General features: G+C 42.0%; 2 protein-coding genes across 3 annotated transcripts in view; both read left to right on the top strand.

Annotated features, from left to right (window-relative positions):
- Positions 1 to 27390, top strand: part of LOC117579449 (frizzled) — a 95213-nt gene that overhangs the window by 48728 nt on the left and 19095 nt on the right. The gene's annotated exons all lie outside the window — the stretch shown is intronic.
- On the top strand, positions 5130 to 5750 carry LOC117579451 (histidine-rich glycoprotein). 2 transcript variants are annotated; one of them, XM_034265340.1, is made up of 2 exons: positions 5130 to 5360; positions 5418 to 5750. In XM_034265340.1, the coding sequence occupies exons 1-2, from the start codon at positions 5235 to 5237 to the stop codon at positions 5547 to 5549; spliced, it is 258 nt and encodes an 85-aa protein (XP_034121231.1). In that variant the 5' UTR covers positions 5130 to 5234; the 3' UTR covers positions 5550 to 5750. The 2 variants fall into 2 exon arrangements, with proteins under 2 accessions (XP_034121231.1, XP_034121230.1); XM_034265339.1 differs by having other exon boundaries at positions 5130 to 5750.

Raw genomic sequence — 27390 nt, 5'->3', positions numbered from 1 at the left:
AAGATTGTTCTACATCTGTCATCTACATCTCTTCTTCCGCCAACACACCCTTTTAAGGAGAGTGTGCGAGCGAGAAACAATGAGCAACAAAAAGCAAGCACAAGCAAAGCTTCTGGACAGGGTGGGACTAGCCACTGAAAATTAATTTTTTCATTCTCGCTATAATAATGATCCAATCTAATCACAATTCGATGATCTCATGATCAGTGGTCATTTCCTACGGAATTGCATCTTTAGTTTTCTTTTGTCTTTAAAATTTTGGATACAGTAGATTTTCTTCCTTTGTGTGGGCGTTTGAAACAAACTTGATTTAGTGTGATATCGTATGAGTCTTTACACAAACTTTGGGGACGTCAAAATAGACGGACAGTTGGACGGACAGACAGACATGGTTTTACTTTATGGGGTCGGAAACGTTTCCTTGTGTGCGTTACATATGTACATCCGTTATTCCCCACAAATACAAAATACCCTATTTACTCTTCGAGTACCAGGTATAACAACATTTTTTGGCGAAATTAACAAATTGAAAATGGGTCAGCCAAGAAAGTGCGAGGTTGGGTGTGGACCGAAAAGGTTAGCCAAAGATTTCCATCAAAAATAATTGTGATTTGGGCTCGGGTTTGTGGATTGCCTTCGGGGTCGAGTAGGGTCTGGTAAGAAAGTAAGAGACTAATAGCTGGATGTGCGATTAATGTGGGTAGGATACTTTGATTTTAGGTTCAAAGTAGGGTCGATTTTGAGGTTTCGCGATAAGTAATAACTATTAAATGCTGGGATTCATTTAGGATCAGCCTATAAAAACGGCTTAAAGGATAATCTTGCATGAAAATATGCCTTTGAAGTAACCATTCAGTCTGTGTGCTTTTGGAAAAGTATGGGAAAATCGTACTTGGATGGTAGCGGTACTGTTCAAAATGAGAGTTAATTATGATTGCAAGAATTCGATTTCAAGAGAGATTCGATAATCTTTGAAGTAAAGATATTAGATTTATTTACTTCACAAGTGTCTCTCTCCCCTACATGTTTTGTTTGACTCGAGGGTGTCTTTCAATCGGTCAAATTATCCGACAAATGGATGTTTCTCCCCCTAACTTCGACAATAACTCAATCAAAGATGCGTGCCCAGAGATGAGTCAAAAGATATTCGAGTGTAATATCATCCCTTAAGAGTCTTGTGGCTCTCCCTGCTAGTCCCCAGAGCCGAATATTTATTTTATAAAGCTTACAAATTCTTTGCAAACATTTTTGGGCAGACCCCAAGAATGCATTAGGTCTGTTCCAATGCTAGGAAGGGAAAGAAAACGGAAGGAAGAGCATAAAACCCAAACACAAAGGAACTAACAAGCAGATCCCTCCTCGTCTGTCCCTCAGAGTGTACGTCTTTGTTCCGACAAACTCTTTTAAGTGATTTCAACCCGGAAATGCCCATAAATCGATTCTGGTGCGGGTGGTTATGTGCATGGTGAGCGTGATGGGAAAGGGGCTCTCTAAGAGTTCCCCTCGTCGGATGCATCAGACGACATCGTGGCTTTATGGGCTAAATGAATGAATTGAAATGGTTGTGTGTGTGTTGTGTGTGTTGTGCGGTTGTATCGACTTGTGGCTCACTTGTCTACACCCTGTACATGGTGATATATTCTACCCGCTACCCCAACCTGTCTCTTGTGTGGGCTGCAATGCAAATAAAAGTTCATCACAAGCTCAGGGCAAGGCGCTTTAAAAAGCTCTGACTGAGGCTTTTGTTATATTCTCTTGTACATACATATGTTTCCGTCCGTCCATGTTTCTCTCTGTCCCACATTGTATTCTGCTTTCTGGGGCTCTTCCTCTTTTATGGTCAATGTCCCCTTTCTCTGCTTAGGATGGCGGGGGTGCTGAGGACTGGGACTTCTTACCGGAAATGCCACATCCGTGTACGAGTCCATAAAGTCAATAAAAGCGAAACAGAGAGTGAGAGAGAGAGAGAGAGAGAGAAAATGGGCGAAAAGCGAAGGAAATTTCAACAGCCAACAGCAAAAAGGGAAATAAATTAACAATAAGCAATGATTTTTCAACTGCTTTTTCATCACATACATGATGTAGGATGGGATGGGATTGGATCTAGGATATCCGGTAGGGAATCTAAAAATAATTTAACGCCAAAAATATCCCTAAGGTCCGTTTCAATTTATGGGAGTTTTATCAGTGGAAACTGTTGATACAGTGAAGCACCGACTTAATTGAATCTGTCACAACTTCCGGGCAATTATCGTAAATTATACACACGCTCCACTTCGGAGGAGGGTTGTGGTAGGATCGGGGGACCGAGAAGAAAAAATATTATTATTATTATTTTTATTACGTGTGTAGGCAAAACAAAAATCAGGAAATTGCAACCCCCGAAAACTGAGAATCCCATACCATCTCGAGATTGGGGTGGGTTATGCATAATGAAATGTCAACAAATTCGGTTGGGATGGAGTGGAGAGAATGATTGGAGTTACTCCAGAATACTCACTCGTATGGCTAGACCATGTCCATGCTCGAGGTTTTGTTTCTGCGGGGGTTGTGCTGCCCCTCAAGTATTTGAAGTTAACTTGCGGAAATTGAAAACTTAATTGGCAGAGCCTTCCTATGTACATATTTTACATATGTATGTATATGTGTATGCATCATGTTGTTAGCAGAGTGAACAACGGGAAAAGAGAGAGAGCTAAATCGAGCATGAAAAATTTGTAATTCCATTTTAATTATACAAGAAATGAATACCGTACTTATCCAAGTCTGCATTGGTGTATTGGCTGTCTTAGGAACTCGGAAATATTTCTCCATTAGTAGAAATCTCTTTACAGCATATGAACGTCCGAAAATGACGAACAAATATTTCTAAAAGGCTCACGAGTTCCATTAATGAAATATTTTAATTTAACATCCATTAAAATGGCTATTACCCACAATCCGTTCACTACCACATTTGGACGGGGGGCCTCCTCCTGGTTGAGTTTACACTTTCCATACAAATTCCACTTTCCACTTTCGGTTGGCCACGTTTAGAGGTGGGACTCCTCTTCGCTTCTGCCTCTAACCCTTTGTCAACATCTCGAGTTTATTTGAGCTTTACGAGAATATGTGCACATGCTGAGTCTGATTTTTGGCCGAGACCAGAAATGCCTCCGAGCAGTGTCCCTGTCCACGTATTTCCTTCACGTTCCTCGTCACATAATAATTTTATATGCTCTTTGGCTGCTGCATTTTTGCATAGTCAGACCCTGAATCCTCGATGGAGATGGTGCGAGCGGTAGAGTTGGAGCTGTATCTGAAGCTGGGAAGGGCACGCAGAGCAGAGTTACGACAAAAGCAGAAAATGCTCAAAAAAATTGAAATTATTATGGTCTGTTGCATTTTTTTATGGTTTCTTTTTATATATATGTACACGTACATACGTACATGCATATGTATGTATGTGTGTACACACTTACTATATACGATTATACGATATATCTTTGTATTTGCTTGTCTGGTTCGCCTCGTCAGTGGAGCTGGAGAAAAATGCACAGAAAATTTGCGATTTACTGAATCTGGTTGGTTGGCTCTGATTTTCTGTGGGCTTGTGTATTTTGCTTTCTTATGAGTCAGACAGTGATATCTTTGAGGGAGAGATACATTTTTTGGCTGCGCGAAATTCCTATAAAAATGAAAATGATGAAGCAACCTCTAAAAAAATGGCGGTGGGTGGTGGGGGGGGGGGGGTGTTGGGGGGGATGTGGGACTACTAAGTGGTAATAAACTGTAAAGATAGTTTTAAGATATTGTGAGGAATATTCTGTGTCTTTTGAACTTTCTTCTCCTCATTCATTGCTTTCCCAAATCACAACTCTCTTTCCGAATTACTCGATTGCGAACTCTACTCCCCCTTGCCTACCCAATTGTGGTTCCCTTCGCCATTCATGAATGTTACACGTTTTACTCTTCACAGCCAATGTTATCAAACTTTTTGCAGAAGTTATTTCAGACGAAAGTACATAGAATCAAATTTATTTATTACCTGCATTCCGACCATTCCACTGCCAATCCTCCTGGTACCCCCGCTGTTCCGCTTTAAATTGATACAGCAGCAAAGTTTTTCTTTTTCTTAGTTTTCTCCCTCTTCATCTGCATTTCTGTTTCTTCTATCTCTGTCCATGTCTCGACAACCCCCAAGAAACACCCCAGACACATTCTAATCGCTTTATAACTTCTAACGCAGTTTATCGGCGCTCCACCGCAGCGCACCACCACACGAGCCCCATCCCCGCTCACCATTAAAAGGGCTTAAAGGCAAAAGTTATTGTCACGCACTAAAGTCGGTTTCACATGAGGGAAGGCTGCCAGAGAGAGAGAGAGAGAGAGAGTGCTACTAAGCGAATTTCAAGCCCATCAAACCAATCTCCATATAGCCGTCCACGCCGTCTCTCTGTTGCTGTTTACCTCTTGGGCTGTGTTTGGAGTCTCTAGTGTGTTCTGGTTTTCGTTTCCTCTTTTTTCTCTGGTTCCCCTTTTTTTGCTCTTTATTAAACATACCTTTGCTGAGAGTGTTACAGAGTTAGCATCGCAGCTTCTATGCCTCAGTTTCAGTATATGTGCATTCTACATTACATTTTTCTACATCACTTTTCACGCCCTTTAAACTTATTCTCCCCCTGAAGACACTCACGAGGCAGAGTGTGCTACCGAGAGAATTAGCAAGCACTGAATTCAGGAGGGGGTGGGAGGTATATTAATAGTCCCATCTGACAATAATTCGGGGACGCATCAGAGTGGTTGGTTTTCGACCATAAATCTTATCTCTTAGAATTACGGGTATAAAAATAAATGATAGAGAAATGTTTTGTGTATTATAAACATCCGTATCTTTGAAATGGAACCATGCAACGTGCCACCAAACCTTTAGTGGCTGAGTATTACTCATGAATTTGAACAATAATAAGACAATCTTTACGATCCAATTGGACTGTTGGAGTGATCGAGTACAGTGAATCCCCAATTGAGTCACCTGCACCACACCCCTCTCGATAAGATACACCAATCGAAAAAATCGTATCTAAACATATGGAACAAAACAAGCGATAACATTATCTGATGTATATAAGAGGGCAATTCGTCAAGTTGAGCGTACAGTTCGCACTCTATAACCACGGAGAGGAGGTCTTAACTAACTCTACAAAAAGGAATTTATCGCCACAACGAAGGAATCTACGCTACCTATAAACAAAATGTCGCCACCACATCACGAGGATCGGGGCTTGTTCGGAATATCCTTAGGCCTGCACCTGGGCGGGCATGGACACCATCATCACCACCACCACGGACCACCGCCGCCACACCACTACGATCATCATCACCACCACCACCACGGACCACCGCCGCCGCCACACTACGATCATCATCACCACCACCACCACCACCACGGACCACCGCCGCCACACCACTTCGATCATCATCACCACGAACACCATGGACACCATGGACACCATGGACATCATGGACACCATGGTCCACCAGCGCATCATCATCACCATCACTGCTAGAAATGTGATAAAAGTGCGGAGCAGTGATCCAGTGCTCGGCCATGGATGAGAACAGGCAACCTAATGCAGTCGTGGACACAGTTTTCTTGTGATGCCTTTTCTATGACAATGACAAGTGATTGCTTATTTATTTTTATACACGAATTTACTTTATTTAAAACCATAAAAAGAAATACAAATACGTTAAAAAATTTAAAACCATAATTCTTAAATATCTTTCATTGTACAAATTATAAAAGAGTACGACAAGTGGATCCTTGGAAATTACTCGCAAAACGCGCAAAAATATTGTATATTCGGCAATTAATAGGGAGCACCGCACTTATCCACCTATAAATTTAATATACATAGGTACATATGTATTAATGTCCCTATCGATTTCTTGTATAAATTGACAAAAATTTCACATTTAGTTCTAATCGATCAAGCTACAAAAATTATCTAATCTTATCACACATTTATTTACACGTCAATAGAGAAAAAGAAATCACCCCAAGCGAATTCTTGGACTTGTCAGAATCTATATTTGGCTGCACCGAAACATTAATAACTATCTAATATATTTTTAATTCTTAATGAATACCATTTTGTGAAACCTGAGAACCCGGAACCAGACCACCCACCCACTTGCCAGACGCCAGCGACGACAAATCAATTTGCTAAGCCTAAAGCCGATAAATACAATTGTATTTAATTTCAACTTTTCGTTCGGGTCAGGCAAATGTTTACCAATTACAAAACTATTTCAAAGTTTTTTTTTCTGTGGTTGTCACAAAACGCTAATTAGACAGCAGCTACCATAAAGAGTGGGCTTCTCCCAATATATGTTTTTCTATACGAGTATGAGAGTGTTGTTTGGGTGTATTTGCCTGTGGGTTATGGCCTGTCATAAAATGCAAAATGCTGCCCATGGCGTGGGTCGAGTGGGTATCGACACCTGGAAAATATTGGTAATTAAAATTGGCCAGTTGTTGGCCCAAAACAGAAAAGCAAAAAAACTGGCTTCCATTTCGGGCTGTCTAATAATGTTGTAAAACATGTTGCCATTAAGTAAAGCGACAGACACCAAAACGCCCCAAAGCCAGGCGGCGGAATGAGACCTGAGACACTCGTAAATTTTAAAAATATGCTGGGCCTAGACTAAGGGATACCATATAACCATACATACATATGTACCATTATAAAGATCAAAGAGTAAAATATTGGGACAGATACAGTCCCAAAGACAGTGAAAAGAAACCAAGAATCCGCGAAACCAATACATATTTTTCCGATCAAAGGGTATTTGTGCATACTTTACTATGGATACTTTGCCGACAAGCCTCGCTAATGGAATTGGTAGTACTGACAGGCACTGGCACTGTCTCTGGCACTCGCACTCTCTTTGAGTCCAGCCCCAAACTGTCAATTAAGTATGAAAATTCATATTGGTCTGCCTATCAAAGATATATTTTGATAGATATTTTTTGACAATTTCATGGGACAGGCCTGTCCCGACAATTGACGGGCATGAGGTCCCATCTACCGAATATAATGGAGTAGATGACAATTAACGTCTCAATTCATAAATGTCGCGGCTGGAAAACCATCTCTCAGAGCAAGTCGGCGGCTTTTAATTAAAAAACTTAAATTATGTTTTCGGCCCGACCTGATCCATGCTCGCAGCCACAAATGGAGCTGCTTGCCGGCCACCAAGTCAAGTTCCACTTGCATCTGAGCTCTTCGTATATCTTAATGGTTATTTGTATTTAATTATATTGCAAGTCAGGCACAACATCATATCGGCCGTAAATAGCGAGGAGAGTTGTGCCGCCAGTTTACCTGAAAAGTTGAAGGAGAAACAAGTCGTAAAGTAAAGTCAAAGTTGCTTTGGCTTTTTTCGTAATTAATATGTTTACTTTATATAGATGGCCCAGTGCTGACTCTCCCAGGGATCTGCTGAGTGATGGCGGGGAAAGGGAAGAGGGGAAAGATGGGTGCACTCCCAATGGGAAGGGTTGAAGACAATGGGGGAAGCGACGCCAAGGTGGCAGAGTATCCTACAGATACAGTCTCTGATTATGCAACAGCATGAAAACGCCAGCAATAAAAGTGAACAATTGTCCAGTCACTGAATAGTCTTGGCAGTCAGCAATAATTTCCACACGAGCTAGTTGTAGCCTTTCTGTAGGAAATCTGTAGTCCATTGTACTTCCGGTATTGTTTAAGTTGTAGAACTTTCGAGTAATTTCAATCTTTTATCAATAAAAACCTTAACAAATTGCATTCACCTAATAAATTTGTATTCTCTTTTCCATCTTTCAGGTATGTAATTTATATCGCGGATCATTAAACCGAGTTATGCGTGGAGTAAGTAGTGAAATGCTCATGTACAGATCAATCAGATTAGATTAGTCGAATGTGTGCTTACTCCTAGGACTAGGACACAGGGCAATCGAATCGGGAGAATAAACCCATTAGCTACGTAATCGTATGTAAGGTGGTCGGGGACCAATCACAGGCCCATTCGCATAACAATCAAAGCCAATTTCTGGAATTCGCTTAGCGTTTGACCGACTCGTATGATTACTTCGAATACTAATATAAACCAATGCAAAATCGAAAATACGATAAGTACTCGAGAACAGAGTGGGGCAATAAAAATTGCACAAAAGTTCTCATTAAATAAACATACCCGAACGAGAGACAAAGGCTAGGACTGGAGCTCAGAGCTCAGAGACCAAGACCATATCAAATACGCATTCCGAAAACTAGCCCCAAACTAAAGCCACGTAATGTCGCTTGTTAGTACTAATGATGGGCCGCCCGGACTCCTTGCCTCCACTCCACTACATTCTGCTCCATCCAAACGCAAAAATAAATTTGTACATCTGCGATAGAAGCCGCGATATGAGAGAGACCCGACCGGGGTCCACTGCCATGACCATGGCCAAGGAAGAAGAAGCGTTGCCTGCTTGTCATAAATTGCCGTGGAGCGCCAACAAGATTTCTTCGACTAGGAGCGCTCGACGCGGAGATAGGGATGGTAGCGTCAGCGTGAGTGGATCAGTGAAGGCAGACGATCAATACGATAGTTAACAAATAAAGATGATAAAACAATAGTTTCCAGCCCAAATGTTTTGTACAAATCCCGATTGATCACCAACCATTTAGAGTCCATGGATATCCATTTTTAATGTGTACCATTAATGGCTCAAGAATACCCCGCCCAGCCCAATCGATTCCATCTCTAGACTTTCTGCAGAGTCCCCCAGTCCAGGCGATCCCAGAACCACGCTCTTGTGGGCCTTGGGTCCCGCAACCGCGTCCAGGCTGTAAAAATGAATAGCCAACATAATAAGCGGCATTTTATGACAAGCGTGCACCTCAACACACGCACAAGCACACAGCACCGCCACGCCCCTCTCTATGAGATGTTCGGCCTCCTCTTGGACTTTCGGGCATCCATTTCCCATAGCATCACAAGGGAGAAGTCATTAGGTGAGGGATCAGTTGGCCACGCTTCATCCTCGCAGTCACTTTGAAAATTACGCAAATTGAAAGTTACATCGTTATGAACCGCGCCAAATGGGGAGAGCTCCGACTCCAGCCTCAGACCCAATCGCACGGACAACCTCCAACTCTGGTCCAACCATGGAGTCTGGGTCTTGGACAAGTTATGAGCTTCATATTGGCGCTACGAGATTTCGCTTTATGATAATTACACGCAGCGTTTCGGATTTGTTTCTGTGTGCGAGAGGAGTGTTTGGGTCTTTGGAAAATTGAAAAACTTTTCCTCCAAGTGTCTGCTCGCGTATGTCTGCTCGTTTGCGTGTGTGTGGGTAATATATTGTCGATTATGCAAGAGAGCTTGTGCAGTTGATCTGCGAAGTTTTTTTATATAAACAAGCTAATGGAAAATACGGCCATTAAATGCTTGAGTGGAGAGAGCCCCTGAAGAGATAACGCTGCAAGGCAAGGAATTTGTTCAGACGGACTTTCAATGGGTGCCCTGCAATAATCGAAACAGGCTCGGAACTCTTAGCCCTCCAATGCCGTAAATGAACAATCGGGAAAAGGCTCATCTTCCTAAATACTCTCTCTACACCGAAAACGGCTTCAGGCTTCGGACTCCATCCCATACCTATATATTCGTACTACCCACTCAGATCGTAGACGGGGTAGTCCAACCATAAAATTTCGATAACTCAACGCTCGAAACGTTGGCGTAACTTTTATGCCCCACTAATAACCAAACAAACCCAAACTGAAATAAAAACGACATAAAGTAGCCGTTTTCAATAGAATCTTAAATCTAGTTTTATAGAGATTTCGGTTTTAATGATTTTTATTTACAATCCCATCCATTGAGAGATAACTTCATTTGGTTATGGTCTAAAGACAAAACGTTGATCATACACAACTCGGCAAATTGATGATGCTAATTAGCTCTGAATGGAAAGAAACACATTGAGGAACACCATCTGGCATCGAAAGCAAATACATTCCATTAATAAATCTTTCAACAAAGACGAAAACGAAGACTACAGACCACAGACCGAAGACGAATAACCAAAAATTACATTTGTCAACGTCTTTCTGCTGCTTTAGCGAACACTTTTGGGTACATAAAAGGCAAATTAGGTTTCCTCCCCTTCTTCCATTTCCATTTCTATTATATATTTTCTTATTTCCCTCGAAATGCATTTTTTTGCATTTCCATTTGCATTTTATTTTATATTTTATGTATTTACATAAATACATAAATTTTTTTACTTTCGGTCTGTGGCCTGCATTTTTATTACTTGTCAAAACACAATAAAATTTATGGCAAGTTGGAAATATTTTTAACGCCAAATGCAGCGCATTGCGAGGGGACCACGAGGGAGGACGAACGAATTCAAAGAAATCTCCACATAAATCATCAAAGTGGAGTCTGGCCAAAGAGACAAAGGAAAATATGCCAAAAAAAAAGAGAGAAGTAGGAAAATACATTAAAACGCAAATGCGGCTGATAAAAGTCGTAAAAAGGAAATTAGCCAATGCACCATGGATAAAACGCCATTAATTCTAAAAATAAAAGAAGAATTCTACAAATTTGCACGAATTCTAAAAAAAACACAATTTACAAGTTTATTTAAAAGATTAAGTATGATTAAAGATACTTTAAAACCTTTAAAATTGTTGATTGAACGATTGATTGGTTACATGGAATTTGATTTGAATCGCTCCAACATGCGATTACATTTCGCTTAGTACTTGTCCACCAATGCAATCAATTTGATAATTTTCCTTGAAATTTTCATAGCTTCGTCTGCAGTTAGGCAGTTTCCGTCAATGCTTTCTACAGTACAACATTTTGTTTCGTCTGCTTCGAAACAAAAGTAATTTTTCACTGAACAAACCCACATTTCGTAATTTAAAGCTTAAAATACACATGCACAAAACATTGGACATTTCAACAAAAACAGATGTAACTAACGAAAAAGACTTATTAACAATTAATCTACATATCCGTGACCTGTAAATTCCATATTTACATTATTATTCAATATTTCGTATCAAGCTAACGTACAACTTGCAAGTTGTTCAATGCTTCATGCACTTTATTGCAATGGGAAGCTCCTCTGAATCAGCACACTTTGAAAATGCGCACAAAAATAAGGGTACTCCGTAGAAATCTTCTAAAACTATTTTTTTATTCTATTCTATTCTTGATATTCAGGAATCAGAAAATTAAAATCGCATTCTAATATTTAACACAAACATTTAACATAAATTATACAATTTTGGGCTTTTACCCATAGTGCAATGGGGGGGAGGTTGCGATGATGATATATAATTAAAAGCATATGGCAAATGCCTGATGATTTTTTTCTACGGTGTCCCCAAATTAAAACGTAAAACAAACAAAAAACATTCTTTCAGTTATTTCTTGCAAATTATTCCGAGACTTTCAAACAAACTGAAGTTTGTTCTCTTGTTAAGAGATTGCATTGCTTTCACTTGTATTCACGCCTTTAAATGAAAGGAAATGGCAAAACCCCTAACAATTATTCAGAAATCCTGGCTAATTTCCCTGGGACATTCGATCCAAATAATGAATGCCTTTTTGTTCTTTTTGTTCGCTGCTGCTCATGTTTTTCACATATTTCTCAAGAGGTTTAAAGACACCTCCACACGGCCGTCTCCCCACGATTTTCTTCCCACTGAGCTCCGCTAATAATGTGAGAAACGAGAAAATGAAAGGCACTTTTGTCTAATGAATTTCCACGTGTCTTTAGCTCTCTCTTTCCCACCTCATTCCTGGCGTCGCCGTTCTGTTTGTGGTACGTGCCTGTGTGAAAAGCGCATTTAAATGCGGTTGAGGCAAATTAGTTAATAAATCACACGTGGAAAATTGATGAGTTGCCATTTTCCTCTTTCAGTTAAGTGCGTGAAAAAGAGGACGAGAGGCTGGGAGGCTGGCAGGCTGAGCTGCTAAGCGGCGGAGCAGTTCATTTGATTGTCTTCCATTTGTTTGGAAAATTACTTCCCTTTTTATGTGTTTGCTGTGAGAGGAAGAGGAAGTCTCAGGGGACTCCTCTTTAATTAAGCGTATTTGCTCAATTGAATATCAAATTTGGTTTATGATTTTCTTCACGAACCGAACAATTGCGGGAAATTATTATGCACTGAGGGGCAGCCAGGAAATCCCTCAAAGCGAACCTTCAAAGTTCACTACCCGAAATCCTACGAACACTCGAATCTTGAAGCCCCTGAAAACGAGACCCAAATGAACCCATTGTGGAAACGGTGTTCCCAATATCTCATTATCATGTTTACCAAATCGGTCCAACATTAAACAAACTACAACAAGACCAACTACAAGCTGGAATACACCAAATACAACTAATGCAACACTTTGCATGTGTAGCCGAAGCTCAACAAACAAACAAAGAATAGAGGAGAAATAACGAATGAGACAGAAACACACGCAGACCCGTTCGGAGATTACCACGAGCAACAGGAACAAGAAAACCAACAAAAAAACCACAAAAAAAGAGTGTAACAGAAGAAAACAAAACAAAACCAAACCAAACAAGTAGAACTTGTCTAGGCCTAAGCACAAAGGCGTAGATTTAAAGGGGTATTCCACTTTCGGGGAGGAGAAATATGGAAAGTATAGTGATCGAAAACATCGCATTGCTTATTATCAACTGAATATTACCCACTTCCAGTAGGAAGAAGATGGAGATTACAGATCGGCGGCTTATGAGATCATATAAATGGCAAGAGACAGCCATCTCTCGTCATCAGAATTAAAACAGGATGCGTGTGAATAATCGGTATTCCTATGAAAATAAAATAATTAAGTTCAGTAGTCATCCATCTCCGCCGGCTCTGCCCGCTTCTTACCTAGGCAACAACAAAAGTTTCCCTTGAGATTTTGTTATCCGTACTCACAAGTAAATATTTATTTAAATGTATATGTATATTTATTTATACATAGAATGCAAGAAAGGCTCTAACTTTGGGCACCACGAGCCAAATGACTTTTTTTTTTTTTTGTCTATATTTGCCCGAATCGGTTTAGCTTGAGAGCTGTTTCATTTGTTCTGTGCTCTTTTCTGGCTGAGCCTCAGCTCCGCTCAGCTCAGTTCGGTCTGGTCTGATGTCTAAAGTCAAGATCACAAACGTGATTTGTTGTTGTGCCGACCTGGGGTTTTTGCTCATTTTGGCAAATGTTGCAAAGACTGCGGAAGATCGTGATCTTTAAACTAAGCAACTTTGTTGTAGTCTTTGTATTGTTTTCTTTTATATAATTTTTTCCACCTATTTTCGGTGCTGTTGCTGACTCGATCAGTCGTCACTTTGTAATGAAGGGGAGGGAGAGATTTCCTTTGACTACAAGTTTTTGGTTTCTTGTGGGGTTTGTTTGGTGTTACCCGATTTATGTTTTTCCATTTATTTTGACAAAGCCTTTGGCTTTGGTTCGTTCGTTTCTAACCGAGAATAAATTGTGTGGGTGTCCCTATGGTTGTCTTTTTCCAGCACTCTCGCAGTCGTTTGTGCGGCGCCGCCCTGCTAAAGATTTTGTGTTTATGCTGCGAGAGGCCAGATAGAGACCCGACCCCCGAGCCGTAGCACACTCTGATTGATGTGGGGCACATTAATCAAGCCATTGAAGCGGCCGTCTGTTTGATGTTGCTGCTTGATCTGATCAAGCGATCTTGTACCACTCATAACGATCTCCTCTCTCCCTCCGCCAACCTGTTTCTATGTCTGTTTGCCTGTCTGCCCCTCGCAATGGACTTTAATCGAAGCGATCAGCAAGCGAAGTGAATTTGGTTTCGTTAACCGATCGTATTCTCTGGGTCTTTGTTATTTGGCCAAGTTAATGGGCAATTTGTTTTCAATTAATTAGCTTGTTGTGTTAACTGCTTACTGATTACACATACATGGCTCTAGGGCTTCCGTTGAACGTCTGTGCATATCTGAGTCTGAATCTGTTCGTTTTCGTTTTCACTTGCACTCTTTGCCTGCTGCTAATCATAAATTATGTTTGAATAAGACGCGAGCGTTGCTGTCCATTAAGAAAGATCAAAGGGAGATCCGAACAGTATGGAGTGACTTATTTTTACGAGGTTATCAAAACGGAATGCCACGAACTTTGGAAACGACTGCAAACTGTACGAAACACAAAGAATTGTTATCACAGAAACGAACGAGCAAAACCTTTCTAACTTAAAAAAATAACAAAAAATCATTCGAAAAGACTCGTAGTTTGCTCTCTCTCTCTCTCTCTCTCTCTCTCTGCGTGTATCTGCCTAAACCCCAGACAAGATGACACAACATCCATCCATCCAACTATTCGCAGTCTCCCCATTACCCACAGACCATGCAAAATACGTTTAATGCCACATTTTCAAATGAGAGCAAAAATATGTTATGTGGCTGTGTCTTTGTCTACGTCTGCGTCTGCGGGGGAACGTTGGATGCCCTTTAAGGAAATGCCGCCACCTCGTTGTCTGATTTCAGTTTTTCTGAGAATTGGCTTGGAGGCAAATGAGGAAATGCTGAACTACAGAGAATTCATCCATAGAACTCAACCATTCGAAATGGAAATGATCGCCGACAGCCCTGGAAGAAGATGAATGGCAGATGGTCGTCTTTGATGGGCCTTTGAAGTTGACGTGTTTTGTGTTCATTAGCTCATTGCCACTAAGTTGTATCGGTTCTGTTTGGGGCATATACACTCACATAGAGCTCCAAGAAATCTTAATTATGTCCATCGCACTGCGACGCAACATCGTTTGAAGTTGCTGACTGATTTAAATTGATGGGGATCTTGTTGTTAGGATAAGAATAATAATGTACTCAGGTACAAGTTAGTGAACGACGACGTATAGAAAGTATGCAAATTGCATTCCACTCGGATTCTCTGCTGTTCCCAATTCATTCACCTACATTTCCCAATCACAACTTAACCTTTTGACCACATTTTGTGCGCTCTTAGGCTGGGCCCACAGATATAATCGTACTTCCATGTCGAAGCCCCAAGCAGTCATCTTAAAAGTGTAGTTCCACCTGGCCCCACCTAGGCCCGCTTCTCCCATAAGTGGGGGAAGGTGGCTAAGTAACTCATACAGTTAACCACTTTAAGGTGTCCGCTTACATGTTATTTTCCATTCTTTCTAGTCTGCATTCTAAGTGCTTGATGTTCCCCGCTCCTGATCTGTGTCTTTCCTCTGTCGATGCCTTTGGGCTGGGAAAGTGCGAAAAGACACACGAAAGGCCTCGTGTCAGAGCAAAATCTCAACGTAAAAGCGAACTTTCTGCACTATAAAAAAGCTCAGCAAAAACAAAACTTTTTTTACATGACATGACACAATTTGCAGGCACTGTCGTCGCTCTCCCAGACACTGCCGCTGTTGCTTGTGTTCTTGGTTAGCCACTTCGACATGTTTGTCTGTGGCTTGGCTGAGGTTCACTTTAGGTGGACCCAGAGCCCTCGCCAAAGTACTGGCTAAACGAAGCAGGAGCTTGTAAGTGTTGATTCATAAGTTTGGGGATGTCTTCTACCAGAAATAAATCTGACCAAGCGTCCATAAAAATTGTAATTCGAATTCGAGTCTGGTTTATCAAGTACTCAAACATGTTGCTGCTGCTGCTCTCGACACTTTTTTTTCCGTTGCTCCTCTCTTTACTCTTTGCTTCTTTCGTGACTCTACTGCATCTTCTCTGCTGCTCCACTCCCTAACGTTTTGACTGCTTCCCCCCTCTCTCCGACACTGCTTTGTTAAATATGTTGCCTCCCATCCGTAGCTCCAACAACATTTACGGGGTTCGCTTTGTTTATCGCGTGTGAACTTTTTTTCGCTTTTAGTGGCCGAAAACTTTTCAGCACACATAAAATTGTTTAAGTTTTCGGCATAAACAAGAGGAGCAATTGCATTCCAAACTGTTGTTTATATTGTGCACACGTGTGTGTGCCATATCTACATAGTACATAGAACAGTCTACATTACTCTCTCGGAGAATTCAGTATCTTGGAAGAGACACAGTGATTTTCGAAATATGTTCGAATTTCGAATTTGTTTGAAATTTTAGGGACACTAAATCATGGCAAAATATATTTTTAGAAATGTTTATTCAATACTTAAATGATGGACAACAAGTACGAAAAAACTGAATACCCATTTAAATGTCGCACTTATGCGACTTTTAATGTAAATGAATTTTAAATTTTGTATTGCAATATTCACTCCTAATATAAGTTTAAACAAAAAGGGCAAACAGAAGAATCAATCCAAACAAATATGCTCTGCTGTACCTTATTCAGAAAATAAGTTCAAGCAACTTTCTGCTGTGCGGTAAATTAATGAATGTTCATTAATAAACTATGCACGAAAATGGAACAATGCTGTGGTGAAAATACGTCGGAAAAGAATGTGCGACACTGGACAGGGGAAGAGCTGAATACATTCGATTGGCTGTTAATTAACATATCGGCAAAGTTCAATTAATTGGCAATCAATCATTTTTAATGAAACAGCAACAACATCGACGACGAGGAGGACGCAACAGTGGTTGGAGAGAGACTTAGACCACGAAGAATCGCGCAACACTATCGGCACGCTGCGATCTCGAACTCGGCGAAAGAGTTGGAAAATGGCAGAACAGCAAACGGACAAAAAGAAAATGGCCAATAGCAAATGGCTAAACGTGCCACAGAGGAAGAGAGCTAAGAGATGCTATGAAGAAATAATGCTGCAATTCTATTGGGGGGGCAGCAGCGAAACGTGCCACACGATTGACAAGCGGTTTGGTCTGGGTCCCGGTACTCTAAGCTCCAGCTTCCCCCCAGCTGGGTCCCTCTACCGCGCTTTGACTGCCCCCGGCAATGTTCAGTGAGTGGCGAGGCAGAGTCGCCTGCAGCTGCATCCAGCTAGACCTGAGCTGTCAGAGAGGCCGAGGCAATGCTGCCAGTCAGCCGGTCATCCGCGCAGGCGGAGGAGTAGCAGCGGGTTGACCAACGAGTTGCGGGTGCCACTGCATTTGGCATTACCCCGTCCACCCAGGGCCAAGATCTAGACAGGGATGCCTCTGGAAACTGCGAGACTTGCAGTAAAATGTGATTGGTGGGGTAGGTCAGCGGTACTTGTGGGAAACTTACAAAGTTTCATATGGGAATCCTTGAAGCTCTAGAAATTGTTAAAATTGAGTAGCAACATTAATTGTAAACACATATTTTTGTATTGAGTGATTAGGAGAAAGATCGAAAAGAAAACAATAAAAATCCGAAAATTCTCAGTCACTGAATAATTTGTTGTTCCCGCAGCCCAATAGCGATAGGCACATTTCAGACCAGAGTGAACACCTAGGTTCAAGTGTAAGTAATTCTGCAACCCTCCCGGTACAAACTATTAAGCTTCTCATTTGGCTGCGGAACCCCGGACACGCGCACTCCTCGAACGAATTTAAAACAAATTTATTTGCGCCTTCAATTTACAAGAGACTTATTCTATGCCACAACAAGAGGACACAGAGAACAGCAACAGGAGCATGAACATCTTCAGAAAACAGAGAAGCTGCGATAGCTAAATAAGTATGTTCCGACCATGCGATACCCACTGATACATTTTCTTTAATGTATACAATAGTTGCAGATAGTGCCAATACATCACCTTGACATGAAGAAATGATGAAATAACTGCAAAGTTTTGTGCAATGATTGAACACTACGCAGTATTTGAAACGGCTTCCTTTTTGGCTGATACATACAGCTACTCAAGTGCAAGCTATTGTTGCACCCATGCTGTTAGTACGGGGTATCACAACTAACGGCGAAGCATAATTAAAATGTTGCAGCAGCAGTAGGCAAATGAGGAAGCTGCCGGAGGAGGATGGATGGATAAATGGCTAAGAAAGATAGGGGGGAGCAGAACATGTTGCAATAGAAGACAGCGTTCAACTTTCTGGACAAGTCGCGCATGCGCTTGACGCAAAATTAATTTTCCACACTTTTTTCACTGTGTCGTCTAACTCTTCCTCCTCCCCTTCGTTAACATGCAGCGAAAATTATGTTAATCAACTTTGCCGAAAGGAGGAAGAGAACTTAAAACTCAACTTCATTTAGTTCAATTTTTTTCCCTCACGAGTTTTTGACGAAATGAAAATCTGTTTCGTGCTACCTCTGCCTTTGTGGCTAGCAACAAAGTTGGATAGCAACAATCTCGCTCGGCTCCAAGCCTCCGTGGCTTCATTGGCTCCATTCCATAGCGCCCTCTGCTGGAAATCAGCCTCAGCTTGTTTAACTTGTTTAACTTTTGCTCTCTCTCTCTCTTAAAATTCGCCATGTGTGAAATGAAATGCACGATTGCAGTAAGTTGGAAGGAGTTGAGTGGAGGGATGACACTTGCACGCAGGTAGTGGCAGGTTGGCAGGGTAGCGACGGGGGGCTTGCAATACAGTTTTGAGGCCGCGCACGCGCTTTCGGCTGAGTGTTCGCCAGCCTGTTCTGTGTGTAATCATGTGCTTGCGTGTGTGTGCGGGTGTGTGGGAAATTTGTTGATTAAACTTTTGCAGGAACTTTTTAATTGCCTCTGCGTAGTCATTGTTGTTGTCGCAGCCGCAACCGCAGTCACCCTCGTCGTCTGAACAGTGCGAGTAATATGCAAAAGAGAATCCGATAAAGAGAGTGGAAGAGGTAAAATTATGGACAGAGGGAGAGGAAAGTTTACTTAGAGGCTTACATGGCTTTTGTTGGGCTTTGATGCACGGATGTTCATCTGTCCTTCTTAAGTGGTTGGGTGTGTATTATGAAACTTTATTTGGGAAACAATTCGTGTTTACCTTCAAGCTGTTTATAAAGAGCATTCAAAGTTCTAACTTAACTCTGACTCACAGCTTAATATGTATGTGAATAAAAAATGAAATAAAACGGGAGAAAAAAATTGTATTCTGAAGGGGAAATCAAATCCAAAATCGAATTATCATATCAAGTCGGCCCCAAGATACTTTTGACCAATTCCTGTCAGCTCTAAGCTGTATTTGAACTTTCAGCCAAGTGCCTCACCAAAGTCAAATAAAGTTTAATATTTAATAATCCGCTCCAGCGCCCAGCACAGTACAAGGACCGGCCCTGCCCAGTCCCCATTCGCCTCCTCTGTGATAGCGTACGAGTTAGTTGTAGCCCCTAGTAATGATCTATGGCGCCTTTAGTCAAGATTTATGCCCTCAACCTCGACGATTGGTATAACATTCAAAGGGAAAAAGCAGCTGAGGAGCAGAGTGCGGAGCAACATCCGAGCAGCCATAAAGCCAAAGAAACAGAAACTTGTATGCAGAAGTCAAGCGCCTCTTTTTTGTAGAACAATAAAAATAAATAAAGGAGCGGAGGGAGAGAGCGGGTACGCTGAGCAGGAGGAGGCATAAAATTGTATAAATTTATGAGCGGACCCAGTTTGGTAGCCCTCTAACTGCCTTCCCATGTTTGTTTCTTGTTTAGGTTTTGGGTTATGGTTGGGCGCGGGTTTCTTTAGAATTTAATTGGACATTATTTCGGATATTCTTATATAGGCAAAATCAAAGCCTGGCCATATATCAAAAAGCGAAACCAACGATACGGTCGGGTGAGAGGTGCTGGCAGAGAGGCGGTGAGACATCCAACGGTAATGGCCGAAAAAGCTTTTCCATTGTCTGGGCAAGTTTTGGCTGCTTCTTCGATAGTTCATCTTTGTGTTATTTATGTTTGCTCAGGATGGTTCCTGCCCACTCCCTGCTCCTGCCAGTCTTCGTAATGTGTGAACGAAAGATTCCATCTTTCTCTGGGAACGCGAACATCTGGGCATGGACATGGGATGGGATGGGATGGGATGGGATAAGACGTCGCGCCTAAGTGCCACCAACTTCCATCTCTGTCTAATCACGTTTCCTTCATTTCGTTTCATTCTGACTGTTCCCCGACATTTCTCCACAATAGACTCCAGCAACTCATTCAAATGTAATAATCGGATAAACTTCCCAGCCTTCTCTGCCATATCTTCATCTGTCCAGTTGGGCCAAAAAGCTGTCGCAGCTAAGGAGCTTTATCTGTCCCCTATTGTGCTCTAAAGGCTCTGATGCAAGTCAGATGCCACGCCCACTCACAGTCGCACAGAGCCCACAAGCCCAGTTTTAAAATCGGCTTAAATTATGATGCTCAAAGCGAAGAAGAATGAGCTCAAATTGTCTTTCCATTATTATTATTAAGATGTTTGCATTAGAGGGGACTAGGGAGGGGCGAGGCTCAAATTTGCCTAAGTCATTGACAAAGTTTTCATGTGGCTGATTTTATTACTCGAGCTGAGAAAAATGATTAAGAAAACAACCGAAAATTGCTTTTTCTATTTGGGTTACGATTTATGAAATTGAAATATAAAAGGTTAACAAATTACAGAATATTGCTGGAAGTGCTCGGACTGAATCGTTTATTTACAGTCCATTTGGGAGCCATTTAATATGACTTCATCCCACTCTCCAACAATTTTATACTATTCAAAGCTTTTGACAAACTACATTCCAAAATATAAATTTGGAATACCAGACATCATAATTGTAAGAGTAATTGGAGTATGTTTATCTGGAACCCTCGACTATAATGACTGGCACTGGATGGGAATTATGCTAGACCCTAATTAATGTTGACATGGGATATATTTTGCCCTCGTCCATTATTATTCTCCGCCTCACCCAGGCTATTCCTAAAAACAAACTGAGCTCTGCTCGCAGATGGAAATATGAAAAAAAACGAGAAGGGACGTGTGATACGCTTTTTACGCGTCACAACTTTTATACCCGGCACTCAGTACTACATCTGCACCTTAGCCGTGTTTCGTCAAATTTTTTCTTCATCTGTCATCTACATCTACAACACTTCTCACACCAACAAAAAAACAAATAAAAGCTGCGGGACGGGGTGGGTTAAAAGTCGGAAGAGGCATTGGCAGGGGGAGGGCAGAGGCAGGGGCCGAGTGAAGCAGAAGCAAGCAGAGTGTGAATGAGAGAATGTGAACAGAACAACAAAAGCTGCGGGACAGGGCGGGTTTAGCCACTGGAAATTAATTTCTTCATTGTGGATATAATAATCATCCACTCGGATCCCAATTTGGTGATCTGATAGATATGGCCATTCCTTACGGAATAGCGTTTTTAGTTTTCTTTTATCTTCAAAACTGTAGATTTGGGAAGTTTTCGCACTTTTGCGGGGGCGAAAGGGGGCGTGGCTCATTTTTGAAATACACTGGCTTCAGTGTGAGCATAAAGCAGTCTGGATGCAAAATCTGGTGGCTCTAGCTCTTATAGTCTCTGAGAACTAGCAGACAAACAAGACGAACAGACGGACAGACGGACGGACGAACAGACAATCGACTCGTTTATTGATGGAGATCAAGAATATATATACTTTATGGGGTCGGAAACGTTTCCTTCTGTGCGTTACATACAACCGTTATTCCCCACAAATACAATATACCCTATTTACTCTTCGAGTACCGGGTATAAAAATGAACAACAAATCTGTTAGATTAGTGCGTTAACATGGGTCATTGGATGGGACGCTTTGGGAACGAGTCTACCCTTGTCTTTATTTGCTGTTTATCAGGGCATTTAATGTAGATATTTAATTTAAAGAATGTGGCAACCTTTAACCCCAAGAACATTGGGGTTTGATTTTGATTTTTCCCGCTATAATTAATTTTTACTGTCAAATTACGGCGACACTCTGACAGGATGACAAGTGAAACTTTATACACATAATTAAATAATTTCCTTCTCATTTTTTTTATTACTTTTTGCGACTTTTCTTGGTGTGGAAATAAAAGTTGAGCATCCGAGTTTGCGAAAAGGATGGGGTCGGGGACGGTACCCCCACCTGCCGAGCAACTTTACTTGCATAATTTACAATTCTTTCTTTTTGGTGCGCTGGTGCTGCTACTGCTCTTTTGCCCTCTAATAAATGAAGATGAATCATGAAATAATAAAAAACGAAAATGCGTAAACTAATTAAAGTGGCCAGAACAGACATCAGCATGCCTGTACACACTTTAGGGCTGGAACTTCATCAAAGAACTTTCACACTTGGGGAATAACCCCAATCTATGAAGGTACTCATAAACTGTTAGAACAATTCTTAAAAATAAGGTTTAACAGGTAAACCCACCCCGCCTATTAACGATATTTCATTGTATGGTTCAATTAAAATATAGGAGGATCGTACCACTCCTTCGAAGTGTGGTATGGTGGAGAGACACGATTGAAAGGGAAAATTTGTTGCGGCAACTCAAGAGAGCATTGTAATCTGTAGAACAAAGGACACATAAATCTCCCCGTCCGAGGAATTCGCCGTATTCTTTTCATTTTGGTCATTTAAATTGGCCCCGACTTGCGGGGAACTTTGGCTTTAACTATGCCGCCTGCTTGTTCCTCCTTGTTGCGCCTTGTTGGCCCACGAAGAGCCAAAGCAAATGCCAGGCAAAAATAAAAGAAGAAAAAAGCGAACTGAAATTCAAGCGAAAAGAGTGAAGAATCCTCGGCGTTTTTGCATACAAACCTCGTGCCTGGTGCTGGGAGGTTGGTTGGGTTGGTGCTGCTGTTCTACGAGCGACTGCTACTTGCAGCTACTGATGTTCCCACTGCTGCTGCTGTTGCACACTCCACTTTGAAAATCGTTAAGCATAAGAAACAATAAAAACAAATACCTATAAACACTTAAAATGGCACAGGTCGAGAGGGGGTTACTCTCGACCTCGCCGGGTGACTACCGAGTACATCAGGCAGTAAATGCCTGCTGCCGAGTCAGGTTAGCCAAGTTTTTCCGAGTTGGCCAACTCTATGGCGTTTTTGGCCAGTTGTAAATGTCAAGCAAATTTGGTTGGCTGCATTTCTCGTTTGTGTTTCTTTCGATTCTGCAGCTCTCCTCTCCACTCCAGCCCATGCCCCTCTGGCCCAACCCTCCAGTGGATTTCGTGTCGGTGCTGTGACCATGGAAATGTCGGTGAGTCTTCGCCATGTCAAAGAATGAGTTATGGGAACATCGAAGTCGAATAGCAACTGAAAGAGGACTGTATACAGTGCATGCTCCAAAATATTGTAAACCCTAGACATCCCTCCCCACAGACACAGACAATTGACTACTTATGAAATTAACCTTCCAACTTTAACCCATTTTCCACCGCCTCTTCTCGTTCCAGGTATGTTAATTCTCCCAATCATCCATCACCGATTGACCCCCCAAGAGACAGACTTTGGCGAATGAAAAGCGTGGAGCGTTGATTAATTGCACAATTCAGGCTAATTTTCCATAATTAGACACGACAAACGCACAGAGGGCACTAAATATTTATGTGAACTCGTAATTAGTGGTTAACTTGCCATTTCATTGGCCACGACCAGCGACGAACATCGATATGCTCTCGAGCCTCTTGGTAGGCACTCACTTGACATCACATCATAGACATCGAACCGCAAATGAAGGCAATTAAGCGCCTGCACTTGAACCCCCGAAACAGAATGGCACTTCAGTCTGGCTAGACTTATGAATTAGTTGAAAATGCAATCTGGACTAGAGTCGGGGTGGGGAGTTGGTTAGCCAAGGGCTGTGGCAGAGGCTCTATAATTACGCCATAAATACGTTTTTCTATGGTTAGCCGCTGGCCCGTCAACTATTACTATATTCATTTAATAGTAGACATTTCAAGTCCTCTCGGGAGAAACCTTTTTTAAATGAAACCGGTTCCACTTAGGCTGGGACTGGGACTGGGACTGGGACTGCCGCCTCAATCTCAGCTCGAGTCTCAATTCCATTTCGAGTCTGGTCGCTGGTTGATGGCATGAGAAGTACGGCGCTAGGAAATGGAAGCCAGGGCAGGATGCCCAACACACGCACCCAACGAAAGGGAGCGCCCAGATCCCCAGAATCCCCTCCCCTGCATCGTATCACTCCCCACTACCCACTTCAGTTGCTATTCTAACACACTCGAGACTGGTTTCTCAAAAAGCCACTCGAGCTGCCCGTCAAGTGGCTCTGTGTGGCTGGGTTTTTGTGGACCGCCTGTCAATAGACATCTTGCCATGACTTTTGTAAAATACTAAAAAAACATTGCATCCACATATGTACATATATGAATGTAGATATGTTGTAGTTGTACACACTCGAAGAAATCATAATTATTGCCAGTCAAGCTTTGAGTGGCCCCAAACAAACGCAAAACGCAGACTGGCTCATAAATTTACATACAAGATAAAAATTTGCCTAAAATATGGCCGCTATTTTTCTCTACGAAAGTTGCATACGGGGTTCTATAACGATCGCTGTCTACCATTAGTAATAAGTATTGGAATGGCTTGGACTTGGACCCACACATAACTTGTGCGATTTCGATCGCTTACCAAATTTCAATGTGCACAATATATATGGGCAGATGTCAGTGAAGTTATTGAATTGGAAATATATTGGAAAGTGGAAATAGAATGGCAAGAAGATATGGAGTAAATTTAATGGAGCCAGATACGAATGCCTTGGAGGTAGAAGTGAAATTTATTTAAGGCACCAAAAGAGGAGTTTCGCAGCAGATTTAGAGGCTATGTTTCATATGGGCAACGATAAGTGGAATATAATGTTTTAAACTGCAATCGAAATTGATTTTTTATTCTCAGCCATGGCCAATTATTCATACAACTTTATCAATGGACCATTAATGGCCCACTCGGAGCTGTCCAATGCAAATAAATCATATTTTTTGCTGCTACGTGGACCTGTGTGAGTTTTGAAAGTGCGTTTCGCATTACCAGAGAAACTGAAATTCAGACTCATGGCGCAATATGTGGCGAGGCAGAGACCAATTAAGCGACTACCCACCTAGCCCCTAGACTGGCTAAGACCCAACCCTACCCAGGCCAGGATCGGAGTACGACTCCAGCTCCGATGGCGACTGCAGCTGTAAATCAACTTTGCAGCTCTGCAGACAGGGGAGACAGGGTGAGACATGCGTGGCAAGAAAGCCAAGTGAATGAAACATACATAAATTAGCATCAATACAGCAGCAGCCGCAGCACACTATCTAAATTCAACCTATGACTGCCATTCGTATTCGATACCCTTCGAGAGGGTAATCCACTATTCACAGAACGAACGATCTTTCATATCAGATATTAAAAATGATCTTCCTGATCTCACATTTTGAGAACTCCAACTCATCCATTGTGCTCTCAAAAGATAAACAATTAAAAGTGTAATCAGGATCAAAGATGCAACGATCGGTCTATGCAGGGTATTCTCAGTTTGGATCGCAGAGTCCGGCCGTTCTTCCTGCCTTTTTGTGCATTTGCCCGGCATAAATCATTTTTAATGTGCCCTTCATTTCTTCTCTATCTTAAGAGTGCATGCTGAACACGTTAGTGCCTGCGTAGGGTCTGGATGGTGCTAGGATTCGGATCAGGTTCACTCAGCAAATTGGAACGGAAAGTCGTCTGTCGGATACATTTTGCCTTGTATGTAGCTGCTGATTTGCAACTTTAGATACGATATTCATTTCTAGGGAAATATTTGTATATGTGACATCGTTTTTCTTTTTGGCAAAGTGTTCTGCCCCACCAATATGTTCTTGGCCATACAACCACACTACAACGACACTTGTAGCCGGGCCGGTGCGTGCACCAGTCTGTGGCAGCGTCTGTCTCTGAGTACCGTTAAGCGCAACGTTTAGATCCAAATGCCGAGATAACAAATTGTTGTACAACGCACTGCAAACTATGTACAGAGTTTCTTTCCTCATTTTCCCCATTTTCTTAGTGTGGTGTGAAATATTGGCAAATTCCAGGCGTCGCTTCCCCTGGCTCCTTGACCCATTTGTCTCTTCTCTCCGTTCTCCATCTGCGGAACATTGTCCAGAATTCGTATCTGCATCTGCATCTGCATCTGCATCTGAATCTGCAGTTGTCTATCAGCTGTCTCTCGCAGTCTCCTCTTTCCGGGTCTAGGGCCTAGCCATATCATTTTTACCCCCCTCCCGCTGCACGATTTGAGTGACATTTTGACGCGGCCATTTCAAGTGCAGTTCGGTGTTGGGTTCCTCTGCAGAGGGAAGTTTCGGAGCTGCCGTTGGGTTTTGCTCTGGCTTTGGCTCTGGCATTGGCTCTGACTTCTGACGTGCCGAGTGATTGGAAGTGGTCCGGTAGCTGTAACCGTTTTACGCTCACTCTGGCCACTCTTTTGGCCTGCCTGCCCGTCAAAGGTATCGCTGACTGCGGCAGTGCCACGCTCATAGCTGAGTAGCAGTAAATTGCAGTGCAGTCACTGAAAGGCCAACGCTGGTCGGATATCATAGCGGTATGTGAGTGAAAATACCTTTCCCGGTCAGCTCTATGAATGTATGTTCCAGTATAAATATATTCTTAGTCTCTCCCATTCCCAAAATCTGCAGATTTTAACCAACGCAATATGAGAAAAACGCAATTTTTTGGCATTAATCCTAAAAATAGAGCTAAAGCTACATATTGACATTTATGTTTGTTAGACTAAAATAATATTGGGAAAAAATGTAGTATTTTGGACCCCTCCCACCTCCCGCCGCCATACGAACTGGATCCCATTTACGTCGTATTTATTATAAAACGAGAAGGGACGTGTGAGACGCTTCTTACGCTTCAAAACTTTTATACCCGGCACTCAGTACTACATCTGCACCTTAGCGGTTTATTGTCAAATTTTAAATATTTTCTTTATCTGTCATCTACATCTACAACACTTCTCACACCAACACGCTCCTATAGGTCGCCCCCCCTTCCTTAGGCTCACACACTGCAGACTCGCGGCAGAGGCAGAGGCAGCGCCCGCACACAAAAAAAAAATACAAAACGAGAAGGGACGTGTGAGACGCTTGTTACGCGTCACAACTCTTATTCCCGGCACTCAGGACTACATCTAGATGTAGAAGACATCGCCAACCACTAGATATCGTTCACATTACATTAGTAAAATGCCTACTAAATAAAATGCATCAAACAAATTGGATCAGTTAATATTTTTCAATTTATGAGATATTTAAAACAGCAATTCAATTGGTGCATTCTTGGACCGATAGGTTTCACAGCAAATTTTTCGAAAGTGGCGCCATCTATGAAAATTTCTTGTACGCAACTTTGATGGTCACTCTTTTTCTAATACAGAGCGTTAAAAACCTGAGTCTTGGTTAAAAGTCGGAAGAGTCATCGCCAGGGGGTGGGCAGAGGCAGGGGCCGAGTGAAGCAGAAGCAGAGTGTGAATGAGAGAATGTAAAAAGAACAACAAAAGCGGGACAGGGAAGCCACTGGAAATTAATTTCTCCATTGTGGCTATAAT

The sequence above is a fragment of the Drosophila guanche genome, unplaced genomic scaffold (assembly GCF_900245975.1).
Source record: "Drosophila guanche unplaced genomic scaffold, DGUA_6, whole genome shotgun sequence".
NCBI lineage: Eukaryota > Metazoa > Arthropoda > Insecta > Diptera > Drosophilidae > Drosophila > Drosophila guanche.
Note: the sequence above shows the minus strand (reverse complement) of the source record. Positions and strands in the feature narration are given on the sequence as shown.

Excerpts from the sequence above, each read along its gene's own strand:
- LOC117579451 (XM_034265339.1), top strand. The coding sequence starts at position 5,235 with ATGTCGCCACCACATCACGAGGATCGGGGCTTGTTCGGAATATCCTTA.